The 15983-nt window shown below is 41.0% G+C and overlaps 1 protein-coding gene across 3 annotated transcripts in view; it reads right to left on the reverse strand.

Annotated features, from left to right (window-relative positions):
* Positions 1-15983, reverse strand: part of FNDC3A (fibronectin type III domain containing 3A) — a 210462-nt gene that overhangs the window by 99764 nt on the left and 94715 nt on the right. For 2 of the 3 annotated variants that reach the window (XM_075851793.1, XM_075851794.1), the window contains exon 3: positions 585-660. In XM_075851793.1, coding sequence (XP_075707908.1) covers positions 585-660 — 76 coding nt within the window. Of the gene's footprint in view, positions 1-584; positions 661-12759; positions 12975-15983 lie in introns of those variants that run through there. The other variant, XM_075851795.1, reaches the window with a different exon arrangement.

Consider the following 15983-nt stretch of genomic DNA (forward strand, 5'->3'; position numbering starts at 1 on the left):
CAGAGGAGAGAGAGACACACACAGATGTGCTGCAGCTTCTGGAAAAGATTTTATCTCACCCCAGTGCTGGATTCGCAGATACACTATTACTTCTGTATAATGCCCCACATTATGCCTCTATATGTGTGTATGTGTGATAGAGATAAGGAGCAGAATCTCATGGAGAATAATAGCAGCACAGTCCCCGCCACCTTTGGAGAGGAGTTCAGGAAAAAAATAAGTCTGCAGAGGAGGAAAACGGCTGATAAATGCCATATACAAGTCATATAACAGATATAGTGCTATTTGTCATATACACACGATAGCTTATTCTGAAAAGTCACCTGAAATGTTTAGGTACGCTTTAACAGAACTAAAAATGTCTGGTGACAATGAAAATCAACTTCTTGTCCCCATTTGTAAAAATTGGTATTTAGCAAAGACTTTTCCAGATAAAGAGAAATTGTTAAAGCGGATTGGTCAGATATTTATGCTGCCCTGTATGAATTCAGCGTGTCTGTCACTTGTTTATGCTGCCCACAGACAGGGCAGCATAAATATCTGATCAATTCGCTATAAGGCAATTATTAAAGCAGAGATCTGACCTGTAATGCACTGAAACTGTCCATCTTCTCTTCTTATTGTAAATGCTTCCCCTGGGTTGACCTGGACCAAAATAACCTGCAATAAAATAAGACAATTAAATAAAATAAATAATATATAATTTTTTTGTAAAACCTCTTGTACAGAACTGCATAGCTAAAACGACAAATCTACACTATAAATAATTGCAGATGAAAATGCAAGACTCTATTCACATCTAGTTTTTTCCTTCTGTTGGAGGTATACGTCGGGAGTATTCCTTCATGTATACCTCAGATGGAAGGCTGCGATGTAAGCCACTGTATAGGCCCATTGACACCCATTGTAACAAAAAAAACAACCGAGTGGTATTTTTTTACTGTACTGTACTCTACAGTTTTTTATACAGTATAATAAAAAAGAAAAAACTTAAGCCGACACATACTAATCTTGCGTATGCCAAAAAGACACTCTTTTGGCATGTCAGGTGCATGAGGCCCTATGGATACATTTGGCGTATGTGTCGGGATGTTCTCTGGCGCACACAACAGAAGTATTAATAACGATATGTGAACATAGCCTTATCTATAATAACCTAAGCACTAATATATAATGTTACATAATAGAAAAAAGCAGAGGATTGGAGCAGCACTGTGAACAAATGCCTGACTAGGCTGGTGCAAAGCTTCAAAAATAAAGGAGCGACCTCTCATTATGTGTTAGATATCCAAAAAAGAGAACGTGAAGCAGCACTCAAATAAAGTGAATTTATTCATCCAACATGGAACCACAACGTTTCACCTCCTCTATGAAGGCATTTTCAAGTCATTTGAAAATGCCTTCATAGAGGAGGTGAAACGTTGTGGTTCCATGTTGGATGAATAAATTCACTTTATTTGAGTGCTGCTTCACGTTCTCTTTTTTGGATAATGTTACATAATAGTTAGTTCAGGCCTGGACAAATATTACCCAGGTCTAGGAGACAGCAATGATGCAATCTCAAGATAAATAGACACTGTTTCTTTGCGTAAATCAATAGTATAAGTGAATATAAGAAACTTTGTAATATATCTTATTAGAGAAAAATGCCTCTACATATCAGGCTCCTCTTCTCCCCCTCCCTCCTAACAGTTAGTTAAGGCCCCATGCACACGGCCGCCGACAGCCACCCGCATTTGCAAAGTATGGGAGCACAGTCCGTGGAAAGAAAAAGAACATAGTCTATCTTTTGTGGTACACGTCTACGGCCCGAACACCTTTCCGCGAATATACAGGTAAGTAGTCTCCCTTCCAGTAGTGGCAGCAGTGTCTCCCCCTCCCTTCCAGTAGTGACAGCGGTGCCTCCCTCTCCCATCCAGTAGCGGCGACAGCAATGTCTCCCCCTCCCTTCCAGTATTGACAACAGTTCTCCCCCCTCCCTTCCAGTAGTGACAGTAGTGTCTCCCCCTCCCTTCCAGTAGTGACAGCATTGCCTCCCTTCCAGTAGTGACAGTAGTGTCTCCCCCTCCCTTCCAGTAGTGACAGCAGTGCCTCCCTTCCAGTAGTGACAGTAGTGTCTCCCCCTCCCTTCCAGTAGTGACAGCAGTGCCTCCCTCTCCCATCCAGTAGCGGCGACAGCAATGTCTCCCCCTCCCTTCCAGTATTGACAACAGTTCTCCCCCCTCCCTTCCAGTAGTGACAGTAGTGTCTCCCCCTCCCTTCCAGTAGTGACAGCAGTGCCTCCCTTCCAGTAGTGACAGTAGTGCCTCCCTTCCAGTAGTGACAGTAGTGTCTCCCCCTCCCTTCCAGTAGTGACAGCAGTGCCTCCCTCTCCCATCCAGTAGCGGCGACAGCAATGTCTCCCCCTTCCTTCCAGTATTTACAGCAGTTCTCCCCCCCTCCCTTCCAGTAGTGACAGCAGTGCCTCCCTTCCAGTAGTGACAGCAGTGCCTCCCTTCCAGTAGTGACAGCAGTGCCTCCCTTCCAGTAGTGACAGTAGTGTCTCCCCCTCCCTTCCAGTAGTGACAGCAGTGCCTCCCTCTCCCATCCAGTAGCGGCGACATCAATGTCTCCCCCTTCCTTCCAGTATTTACAGCAGTTCTCCCCCCCTCCCTTCCAGTAGTGACAGCAGTGTCTCCCCCTCCCCTCCAGTAGTGACAGCAGTGTCCTGAGCCCCTCTCCCTTCAAGTAGTTACAGCAGCGTTCACCTTCTCCTTTCTAGTAGTCACAGCAATATCCCCCCTCTCTTTCCCCTCCAGGAGTCAATGAAGTCCTTCTCTCTCCCCTCCCTCAGTCAAAGTAGTCTTCCCGCCCTCTTTTGACCAGTAAGCACAGTAGTGCCCATCATCTCCCATCAGAGACAGCATTGCCACCTAGTCTTGACTCAGCAGTCACAACAAGCCCCTTTACTTTCCCGGCACTCACACTAAAAATAGACTACAGACTTATGTGTGTAACACATACTATATACTGTGCATATAGCATCCACCTCCATCAAAGTATACATATAAAGTTGATTTACAGGAGTACTGAAATAATCGTACTTACACTACATCCCCTGGCTTGTACATAAGCAAAGGTACTAAATTACAAAAGCAACCAAAGGTGGAGTTTTTGTCTGTCCTTTGACATGTGAACAGCGGATTAAAGAACTGGTCCTGCAGCAAGATGGAACTACGCAAGAGTGAATTATTGGGTTTTGAACAAGTACCTGAGTAAAAATGTTAAAGGATATGTGCACTTTCGCAACCATTATTAGTACTCCACTGCATTGGAAAAAATGTAACTTGGCAAATAGGCATGCCAAAAAAAATAAATGCTGTTCTGGTTCTTTATAAGCAGACCTGTGTCTCCATGGTTACAGACTACAAACAAACTCTGTAAAATCTGATCCTGTAGTCATGGGTTACCCTACTCCTTCTGCCCCTTTTCTTGCTAAACTACAAACAGTAGAAGAGCGTCAGATGGAAGTAAAACATGTTTGTAAGCATGAAGACTCTGATTCTCGAGAGCTGTATACATAAAACTGTATTTTTTTTTTTTATTTTTTTTTTTATTTATCAAGCAGACATGCAAATTTTCTTCATTATTTTTTGGACATAGTTACATAGTTGATAAAGTTGACACAGGTTCATCCGGTCCAACCTATAATCCTAAATATACATGCCCATTAAAGTGACTCACATTATAAATGTGATGGAATATGTGGAGTAATATTACCTGCCGCCCTACAGTTGTGCTGCTCTGCAATGGATCCGCTGTTTTAGGGTCCCCTCTGTGTTGTCTCAAAATGGCCACAGCGCTTCTCAGAGTCCAAGACGCTCCCTCTGTTCACGGATTAAACAGAACTGCTCGTGTGAGCAGCTCTGGCCAATCCAAGAACAGTGGGAGTGTCTCAGACTCAGATCCACGGCAGAAGGGGCACAACTGGAGGGCACCAGATAATATTACTCCATATACACCATCATGTTTAAAATGTTGTCCAGGGATCAGGGGGTTGCTTTAAGTACATTAAAGGGGTTGTCTCATGAAGACAACCTCTTTTTAAAAGAAATTCGGAACGGCAATCATTTTCTCTCACCACCAGCGATGCGCTGTTATTGCCTGGGGAAAGCTCTGGTTAGACTCACTGCAGAGCCATAATACACCCAAATGAATGGGCGTCCATGTAATGCAAATACGCACAGGGTCCACCAGAGCGGGACGTTCTTACAGGCCAAGCAGGGGAATGACCTTTATGACGTCCATATGCCCTAATCGGTATATGGACAGGGGTTATCCTGACGGGACAGCCCATTTAAGAACACAGAGTACCTTAGTGCTGCCATGATTGGACCATTTGCAAACTCAGGTGGATTCCAGACCCTCTTAAGATCTAAAATCAACATGCCTAAATCTTTAAAAAAAAACAGGCCAGGATGACTGAAGTTTTACTTACTTACTTGGACATACATGCTAAGGTTTAAAAATTGAATGTTAACAAATTGGAAAATAGCTTCCTCGGGTACTTGTTATTTCGATTTTTAGAACCCAGTCTTTTATACTATTTAATGGAGAAGCAAGCCATGAGGAGCAGCAGCCAGAACCCCATCCACCAAGTCAACAGGATAACTGCTGGAATATAGTAGGTCTTGGAGGAACATAAGATGAAAACCAAGAGGCTTTCCAATGGCGACAGTCGCAGACGAGTAATCAGGAGATGACTGTGGTGACTGTTCCACTGTCATAGTGCTATAGCGAATCAGCTATGCACCTCCAATTAACACAGCCCATTCTGATCAAAAGAAAGGAGAGTTCCTTCCCCTTAGTGATAATGGGGCTTTCTACTATTCCTCTTTTTGTACAGTAATGTGAGTTAGATTGTTATCATTATTGCTATAAATTGTGACATTGGGACTTGCTTCTGCTCACTCACACACACAAACTACCCCTGCTAGATGAAGTTTTTATGTGGCATCTTGCCACAAAGCATCTCGTTCCGACATTTCGGACCCTCAATTTTAAACATCATACATGTAGCAGAGCCGTATTCAGGAGGCTGTAGGGTGGTATACGGAGTCTCCTGCAGCCCACGTAGCAAAAAGCTGCAAGGACTTCATGTGTTTTACCGAATGATGCTTGTCAGGTCTTGTATTTTGGAGATATTCTCCACCTAGAAGCAATGCTACCGTAATACAGCTACAGCGCCAAAAGGAGCACACAACATTTTCATTTTTCTGTCTGATTTATACAGAACTTAACAGAAAATCGCCTCTGTATGATGAACGTCTGAAATCGAAGGAATATGGAAGTACAACAAAGCCCCATGCACCTGTATGGGTGCCCTACTACAGCGCCATAATACAGCTGTGCGCTTGAGGCTGAATGATCATTGCCAATATTTTATGTGCACGGGTGCAGGGTTAACTGTTCATTCAGGTAATTCCCTGATAATGCTAAGACATCGCTAGTATTATTCACTCTGCAAAGCTTCAGAAAACCCCTTTGACCACATCAGAAAACTCATAACTTTCCAACAACTGTGCGATTTTCTTAGGGCGATCATCCTCAATAACAGCGGTTAGGCCGCAGGTTTCCTAGTGATATTATTAAAGGAACATCAAAACTTATTAGCAACACAAAGCATGAAAGAAATGTGAAATGTATAATTATATAGTGAAGGTGCAGCGCTGTGAGTTGTGACATGAGGATCGGAAATATATATGATTAGCGCAATTATTCTTATATCAAGATTCATTTGCTTGCACACAACAGGAGGCATGAATTAAAAAGATTGTACAGAAATTCTCTGCAACTGAAAGTAAGAGAGGAAAAATACCATTATTAGGCTCTGTTCATATCACGTTTTCCTTTTACATTTGACATATATGCCAGGGAAATCTCCTGATGTATGCGCCGAAGAAAAACGGTCAAAATACGCCACTGCATGCCATAAAGTGCCATACATCGGACAAGTTAAAAAAAAGTATAATGCACACAATATATATATTTAGATATTTTTGCGGTGCCCACTATGTAGGAAAGCGCAGCAGACTATGCTTTAATATACAGTATAAATAAAAAAAACTGTACTGATGTATATAGCGCTCATGCTACGCTGTTTCCATAACTGCCATTCACTACTATGGGAGTTTTGGAAACCGCATAGCTCTGCAAGCTAAATTGTTTTCTTCTTCATGGTCAGGAATCACACGCGTCAGCCGGAACAGAGAGCGGTAGAACGGGGTTTATGGGGCTCTATTCTAGAGAAAGGTGTGGGTCCCATTTATGATATATCCTGTGGATATGACATAAATGTCCCTGATTGTAAAACCCCTTTAAATAATCATGTGGATCAGCGGGGATTTTCCCAAAAATGGAAACGCTTTCTACAAAAAGGAAGAAATTTGGCAATTTTATACCAATTCTCATGTCATAAGTCCCTGTTCACATCACGTTTGTCAAGGGCGTTTAGCGCATATGCCCGGAAACCTTCCAGTATACATGCTAAAGGATTCCATAGGGTTACATTATCTTGACTGAGGCCGAAAGAACTTTTCATGATGCATACAATGGCAACCGTCTCCCATAAGCTATTATGGCTGGCATTTGTTGAACGTATATGCCATGATGATGCATACATTAACCTGGTGTCATAATAGTTTCTAGGTGATGGATGCCATTGTTAGGCATATGTCACCACCTCTATTTAACGTATACGTCGGGAGCTTTTCCTGGCGTATACGCTAAATGTATTGCCAAAAACGTGATGTGAATGAAGACTTACGTAATACCAGTACAAGTACTGTATCCCTTTCCACCACACTCAATTAGGGCTGGGTGATTATGACCTAAATAAAAATCACAATTAATTGAACATGTAACCTCGATTACGATAAATGAACGATTATTTAGGCCACACACCTTTTGATTCCACGCCCCCTATTTGCATGCTACACCACTGAAATAATATTTATCCCCTGAGCCTGCTGTATATAATATACCCCGACACTGACAGAGTATATTTCCCCATAGTGCTCCCCACACAGTATAATGCCCCATAGCTGCCCTCACACATTATAATGCCCCTATAACTGCCCTCCACACAGTATAATGCTCCTATAGATGCCCAACATACGGTATATTGCCCCCATAACTTCCCTCCATAGTATAATGTCCCCTATAGCTGCCCTCCATAGTATAATGTCCCCTATAGCTGCCCTCCACATAGTATAAAGTCCCCATAGCTGCCCCAAAGCTGTATAATGCCCCACAGCTGCCCGCACACCATATAATGCCCCCATAGCTGCCCCCACAAAGCCACAATAGTGCATAATAAAATACATACTTATCTATCCCCGGTCAAACGACAAGTGGAGGAGATCCCTCTGCTCCGCCAGTCTGTGTTACTCAGTGGAGACAGAAGCGATGACATCACTGCTTTGCGTCTGTCTGCGTCGAGACGTGAGCGTCCGGCAATACATAGTGTTTGATAGAGTAGGGACCTTACGGCTCTGTGTTCTACCATTGTATTCATCTGTATCTACATGCAGAGGACGCAGATACAGTTGAAACCGGGTAAAAAAAAAAATTAGAAACGAAAAAAGTGCAAAAAGTGCAAGATGAGGTTGATTAATTGCGCTAAATTTTGGTTTCGTTTTTTTTTTTTATTAATTGCCCAGCCCTACACTCAATACACAAATCTACTGTACAGTTCATCATTAGCTTCTTATACAGACTTCAACGTGTGCTAGATTAATTGGCTTCCTATTAAATAAACCCTATAGTGTGTTAAGGAAAGCAAATTGTAAGCTCCACTGTGACCAATGCTCTGTGGATAGAGAGAGCATGGATTATGGCAATGGACTGACAACCATAAAAAAAAGCCCCCTCTTAATTCACAGAATACAGTCGCCATAAACAGCCTGGATTTTACTTAAACTGGATTTTTTTTTAATCCTCAATGGCTGCCCAGCACCATTCTTCAAGTCTCTCCTGCTTGTAAAGTAAGTGATTCAGGTAACAGAAGTATGTAGGGAAAGGTTGGTAATGGAAGTTATACAAAAGGTGAACTTCAAAAAAATGATCATTGCTTGCATATTATATAATTTTGAAAATGTGCTCTTTATGGTATACCGTTATATTCGGCTTTGTTCACAACCCGTTTGGAGTTTGGACAATACAGTATCAAGACACAAAGCTGTCAAATATAAGCCAAAAGGACACTCATTTGGCATACATCTCTCCCATAGAAACCTAAGGAAACGAAAAACAACTAACATGGCCAAACAAAATGTCAGACGTCATAAAAGTTGAATTAGTGGGGATGTGGAGGCTGGGACTTCCCGCGGATCTCGAGTTGGTCCCCATTTTTCAATGTAGACATTGGTAAGTATGTACGGTCACTTTCATGTGACCCCAATGAGCACACTTGTGGTTTCCCATAACATCTATTAATTTCAATGACGTGTGACTGCAGATACTGGTGCCATCACTGCTGAATCCAAGACCAATTTGTTCTCGAAATCGAAGGGATCTCAGATAATGAAGTCATACCGATCCATAGATTTTTTTCATTGACATATCATAGAAGTTAATAATAGGACTTTAAAAACATCTTTGTCCATAAATTATATTTCATAGCTGTTCCTTCCCATCCATTCCTTTAGCTGCTGGTGACGCTGTGGTCTATTAAAGGAGTTGTCTGGTTTTAAAAGCAAATGTTTAAATATGTTAAAAGTTAATACTGAGTTAATAGAGGGGACATGTCATTTAGGACCTACATCAGTGTTGTCTCTGTGTCTCTCTATGACTTAATCAGACAGCCCATTTATTTCAATAGGTGCCATGTAATGCTTAAAGAGGCTCTGTCACCACATTATAAGTGGCCTATCTTGTACATGATGTGATCGGCGCTGTAATGTAGATTACAGCAGTGCTTTTTATTTAGAAAAACAATCATTTTTGACGGAGTTATGACCTATATTATATTTATGCTAATGAGTTTCTCAATGGACAACTGGGCGTGTTTTACTATATGGCCAAGTGGGCGTTGTACAGAGGAGTGTATGATGCTGACCAATCAGTGACCAATCAGCGTCATGCACTTCTCTCCATTCATTTACTCTGCAGATAGCGATATAGATATATCACTATGTGCAGCCACATAAACACACTGTAACATTACGGCAGTGTCCGGACAGTGAATATACATTACCTCCAGCCAGGACGTGATGTGTATTCAGAATCCTGACACTTCTGTAGCGTCTCTGTGAGATTTACAGCAAGGCATGCGTAATCTCGCGAGATTACGATGTAACCTGTCATTTCAAACGAGATTACGCTTGCCTTGCTGTAAATATCACAGAAACGCTACAGAAGTGACAGGATTCTGAATACACATCACGTCCTGGCTGGAGGTAATGTATATTCATTGTCAGGACACTGCAGTAACGTTATAGTATGTTTATGTGGCTGCACATAGCGATATAGCTATATCGCTGTCTGCAGTGTAAATGAATGGGGAGAAGTGTATGACGCTGATTGGTCACCGATTGGTCAGCGTCATACACAAATGATCGTTTTTGTAAATAAAAAACACTGCTGTAATCTACATTACAGCGCCGATCACATCATGTACAAGATAGGCCACTTATAATGTGGTGACAGAGCCTCTTTAATGTCTCCTGTGGTAGAACTGCAGGGAAATTGAAGGCTTGCTATCAGATTCCCACAGAGCTTTCGGAGATCAAAATATTTCTGGTGGACCAAAACGGATTGTAAAAATGGAACTTGTAAGAATTTCTGAAATGAGCACTTTCCATATAAATGTCTAAAAGCTACAAATCTTTCACCTATGTGTTAAATGCACCAGTTTTAGGGTTCTAAAATGACTGCATTTTTTTCCCCTAAAACAAGGCCAGTAATAGTTTCATAATAATAGATTGGTTTTACTAAAACTATCTGTCCTCGGAGAGAACGGCAGCCTAGATGTATATTGAGAATAATGAGTCATCGCTTAACCTTGAGTTGCACACAATACAATCCTCTAGTCTGGAGATTCATCTCTCATCATTAGAAGCATTTGCCCTGCAAAGACTGAAGAATAATGAACAAAGCCCCTTTCTAAAATGAGTGAGAAAATGCTGCCGTTTTTAGATAGGATGGATTATTATTAGAGAAAAATGTCTACCTGTGTGGGATGGGGTCACGGAGCCACGGATTCCCAACAGCACTATTGTCTAGGATTTTACGAAGACCTCACTTTTGCCCTCACTTCTAAGACAATGAACTAATAAAGAAACATTTGTAGGTATATCCTGCATGCATTAACTTTACAAGAGATTCCTATAGACGGCTGGAATATGAGCAGATTATTTTACTGATGACAACCATTTTATTTGAAAATGAAAAAAAAAAATTCCATAAAAAACTAATTTGGTGCCCTTTTAAAAAATTTTGCAACGGCCAATTCAAGATCTGTCAGAAACGTTGTCGAAACTGGACAAAGTATTAGAAAGGCGCAAATAGGCGGCTGCCCGGGGAATTTTTTTTTCTAATTTCTGGGCGTGAGTTTCAGTCCTTAAATAAATGTACAGACTTTCAGGAGTGCCATGATCTTGTGCTTTGGGGATGAGATTTTGCATGGTCTACTTTTTGACAAGAAGCCCAGATGGAAGCAACTTTGGCATTGTGGACGGTGCCTGTTTAAACTCTTCCTTCTGAGGATTTCCAAAATTCTATGGACTGCAGTATTATCCCCAAACTGCTCAGTCTGATCTTCCTGGTTCTTTAATAGGATGTCCAGAGTACTGTGACATACACAGGCTGAGCAGGAGGAGAAAGGGGGAGAGGTGTAACGCTCCAAAAATATAGATTAATATTACCATTAGAGGAGTGTTGATATATGAGCGCTAAAACTAAGGCAACGGTAATGGCGGTCATTAACTCTTGTCCACTTTTACAATCTATAATAAGTTAGACAGAAAAGGCGAATGACTGAAAAAAATATTAAAAGGCTTCACACACGCAGTATGAATCTGTATTTCCATTTTTTTGTAGTTTAGAGGTAAATGCTCTTTAAGTCTGAATAAAAAGTAACTGAATAAATGAAAAGTAAATGAATCAATGCAAATAAATTCAAAGCAGCATCTCAGTCTCAATGCAAATACCTCATATAAAATGATAATTTTTCCTGTCGATTAAATATCCATTCATGAGATTCTCCATAAAGGAAATGTTTAAACATTAAAAACACAAATCCGGCATTTTGTGTCATTTCCACTGCCAGGGAAAACGATCCCCTCTGCCCCTTCCCAACAACAAAAGATAACGCAAACAATGACTAAACACTGCATTATACCCAGCGGGATCTGGCAAACGCAAAACTAGGAGTCACTATGTATACAGGGCATTTCATTGAAAAGAAGGAAAAGCAACACCTCCACACATAGCATGGGAAAATCCCACCCCCGTCAGCATGTCCGTCATTATGGAGACGTGCCAATGGGTGGGACGGTCACCTTTGCCTCTCTGTAACACAATGATGTTGGGGGAATACGTAATAATAATGGTCCCCTGAATAGGCGTATTTCAATATAATACAAGAGGAAGGCAGCAGGTCAGTGTATGAATTTTCTCATATATATATATATATATATATATATATATATATATATATATATATGTATATGTGTGTGTATATGTATATATATATGTATAGGTGTGTGTGTGTATATATATGTATAGGTGTGTGTGTATATATATGTATATGTGTGTGTGTATATATATGTATATATATATATATATATATGACATAACTAACCTACACCGTTACAAATACAATTTTACAACCTGTGGCTGGTAAACACTAGAACCAAACCTCAAGTAGAAATTCCCACAGATGTATGTAAATGCCATAAGACATAAAAGAGATCAAGTAGTGATCGTGGGGACAGACATTTTACTTTTCATTGAAGTAAACAAAGTCAGATCCCTCCTAATTTGAAATGGCTGATAACAGAGAACAATATAGAGTATCTTAAACTGCACAGAAAATGACGATTATAAAGAGCAAAAAAAAAAAAAAACACACCAAAAAACTGTAACGTCAAATCAATAATCAATACATTAAAAAGAAGGGACTCTACAAAAAGGTGTAACGTGCCTCATAAATTGGGAATGAAAATTGGTCCCATTTTGTGACGAGGGCACATGACGTTTCATGTTAAAAGGCAAAATAACCAAGTATATCGTCAACGTTTTTTAAAAACGCGAGAAACAAGCCCTACTTGAAGGCGCACAGAACTTACTTATAGCCGAATATTATAAAGTGCTATGCTACACAAAGTATTTTTAATTTGCTTTTCAGTGCTGAAACAAAAAAATGTAACCCTTCCCCAGCCAGAATGGCCTGCTCAAGTGCGGAGGCGAACTTTAGCTGTTTAACGCGACAGCCCCGGTGATTCATTACGGCACATCACTTTGTCAGACCCCATTGAACGCACTGCAGGGCTGCACAGAGAAACAATGGAAAAAGGAATCCCACCCAAGAATCACTCAGAAAACGCGAACACATGCTCTGAAGACGGCGGTGTCTTCGGATCACTGAGAAATCCTTCTTCCTTTGTGTTACACATTAGCTAACACAACCCATCAGCCTTGTAGTCTGGCAATACGCACCATCTGACAAAGCATCTAAAGAGGGCAAATAAAAGAAAAACCCTCAACACTTCCACTTACTGTTGCTCGCATCCTTTGATGTTGCTCATTCAAGAGAGGCGTTAGCACGCTGACAAAGGCTGCAGGGCGGCTCGAGAGTCCAATCTGTTTCATTCACTATAGAGTGAGATGAGCAGCACTGACGTCTAGGTCATCGGGCCCTTTTCTGCTGAACAGAGCGACCTAACATACCTCCTGATTTCCGATAGCATCAGATTTTTGTGGCCCCTTATCTCGCAGCCCATGGATAAATGCATGAAGAAGCGGAATGTTAAAAGGTATGACCAATTATCAGTGCAGTCATCAATACCTACCTCAAGACGCGCTTTCTATCAAATCAACCAATGTGCAGGGAGCTTCCTACTGTAGACGAATGTATCAGGTTTCCATGGAAACTAAATCAACAAATAGCTGCGGCAGCATCTGTTTCTGGATTAGCCAACGTCAGCCGGCAGAAGGTTAGGATTTAAGAGAACTCAAGCATCCAAATGCCCCCTTGTAACGCCACATTTTATATTTAGTACCGATTCCACGGTAAAAGTCACAGCTTTTCCTGTATCGAACTCAAACAAGCCATAGCAACGAATCCATGGCAACAAGAACTGGGCGCTTTATCATCATCAGCAGATAAACAGTTAAAGGCTGGGGTGTGCAAGACAAGGATGTCTGCCCTGCGCTTACACAAACGCTCCTCTTCTATTGTAATCCGTGGATCAATGTATGGGCGACGGGTTAGACATAGTAGATCTGCACACTGGGGGTGAATGCCATTCACAATAACTCTTGTTGCTTTCATTCAAATTGAGAAGGGAGACAGGGAGTTCATCTGAGGATTTACTTAACTAAATAGACTTCACCCATGTGCTAAATGGACTTTTTATGCTGCGAACAGCACTGGTGACAGCAGATATGTAAAATTACAACAGACATCGTTTTTTATTAAGTTCCCTGCGTTGTTTTACCAAATAACGTATGTATAAGACTGAACATGCTGTCAGCAAGACTGCACCGACGGTAAGAACTAATAAGAAATATATTCTGTGGTAGGCGGCCGGTAAGGTTACCACAAAATTTAGGCGATTCAGAGACGTGATTCCCAGGTTTCAAATTTATAGATTATAGGGACGTATATGAAAAATGTCGACCATAATGCACCGCTAGGAAAGGTTCTCTGGGATTATCTAACTAGCACTAATGAATCAAAACGCTATACTCACTCGATCAGTGCTTGATGAGGATTTAGGTGTGGATTTCGCGACTAAATCCTCATCAATTCTGCTCTCCTTCTACATCCAATGCAAGATAATAACTTGTTCACATGCAGCAAAAAAATAAAAATGTGTGCGGAATAATGACCATGTGCGGATCCGCTGAAAAAGCGGAGGCAAAAATCCAAGTCTCATTCTAGGATTTCTGCCACAGTTCTTTTTAAAAATCTATGTCGGATTTGCCTATATGGCAAATCCCGAACTTGTATACATGGTCAAATACTGGCAATGCTCATACTTCTTAATATACTAAATTTAAAAAATAAGTCCCCTGAGGGCTGCGAGTTATTTTTTATATGGCCATATCCAATAATATATAGAGAAGTGTGTGAACATACAATGCCTGTGAGCGTAGTTCGTGCTTAGTTATTCGGGCCCTATTTCCCTATTCCAAAAGTTTCTAAAATGCTAGTAGATAGATGTCCATATACGCAGTGTGTCTTTACAAGATGAAAGAAGTGTCTTATATCTAAGAGATAACTTTTATTCATAGAGGAACTCCTTTAAAGGGATATTGCAGAGATGAAGAAAGTGCAGTAATAGGTTTACAATACCTCACACTTTTCCCACACCAATGCCCTCATGGTGATGTCACTATGGAGGATGTTACCCCGGCTGGTGGACATTGGCTGCCACAGTCTATGGATGACATGTCATCACATAAAAATATACAGACAGTGGCGGGGGACCAAGCGGAATATTGAAGCAGCGAAAACTTTATTTATTCCTTGAAAACCCCTTTAAAAAGAAACCAACCAAAAGAAGTGTATAAATGTTTCTTTTATACATGAACATGCTTTTAATAACTTACTTCTGTGCGGAGATATGCTCACATGAATTTACAGGCCTAACATTGAGACTGCACTACTGAGAAATGATGATAACATTTCCTTTTTTGATTGCAGTCATGTGCAGTGTGCGGATTCAAAGTATACATATATCTGCCAGTAGGACAGAAATCTGAACAGAAACTAAAATGTCATCAGAATCTCTCAGTACTATAGCGATAGGCTTCGGGCCTGTAACTTCATTCAGTCATGAACGTATGTTAAAGTGACTTTTATAATTTTTTAATGGTAGGTCTTCTTTAAGACTGCCAAATGACATCTCAATATAGTAGAGAAATACAAACATAATCCAAAAACAAGGCAATTTAAAATGTAGGCCAAACTTTATAGACTCTGCACGTTTCAGCTGTCACAACAGTGCTTTTCTAGGAGTAACATATATAAGGGGTTGTATCTTCCCGACAACCCCTTTTAGATTGAAACTGGAACAGCTTTTGAAGCCCCCTGTGATCAGTTGGTATTGGCGTGGGAAGCTGCAGAAGGCCATACATTTCCCCTGCAGTGGCCGCCATGGATAAAAATTTAGTATTACATGCTTGCCATTCCAATTAATGGCTGACCATGTAATGCATGCACAAGCCTGCCAGAGTGAGAGACTGTCTTTGTTAGGGCATGTGCACATGAAAGAAAAAAAATCTCCCTCACAATTCATTCTGGATTTTTAGGCAGATTTATACACTTACACTTTTTAAAAGGCCTTTTTTCTTTTTTGTCGTTTAGTAAGTGCAAAAACTGAGGGGACTTTTTAGTAAAAAACCACGTCAAAATCAGCTCTGCCCCCCATTATTTCAACGTAGGTTCAGAGGCAGAAACTGCTCAGATAGGGCCTGACTTTTTTTTTCTACAAATGGACAAAAAACATCTCTACCTCCTATTGAAATCAATGGAGGGAGCTTTGGAGGGTTCTTTGGCGCTGATTCTGACACAGTTTCTGCTTCATAATCAGCGCTAAAAAACACTGTGTGAATTGGGCCTCAAGGTCTCTCCGCTTTGGCTTTCAGAGGAGATCCGCAGTGGGGGGGGAGTACAAATGCTCCAATAGGGCATATGGAAAGGTATTTTCCACACAAGGCAACCCCTATCACAACCAAATGTTTAGCTACACAAGAATGAGCACTGGGACTGTATT

Source organism: Rhinoderma darwinii, chromosome 2, assembly GCF_050947455.1.
Source record: "Rhinoderma darwinii isolate aRhiDar2 chromosome 2, aRhiDar2.hap1, whole genome shotgun sequence".
Lineage (NCBI taxonomy): Eukaryota > Metazoa > Chordata > Amphibia > Anura > Rhinodermatidae > Rhinoderma > Rhinoderma darwinii.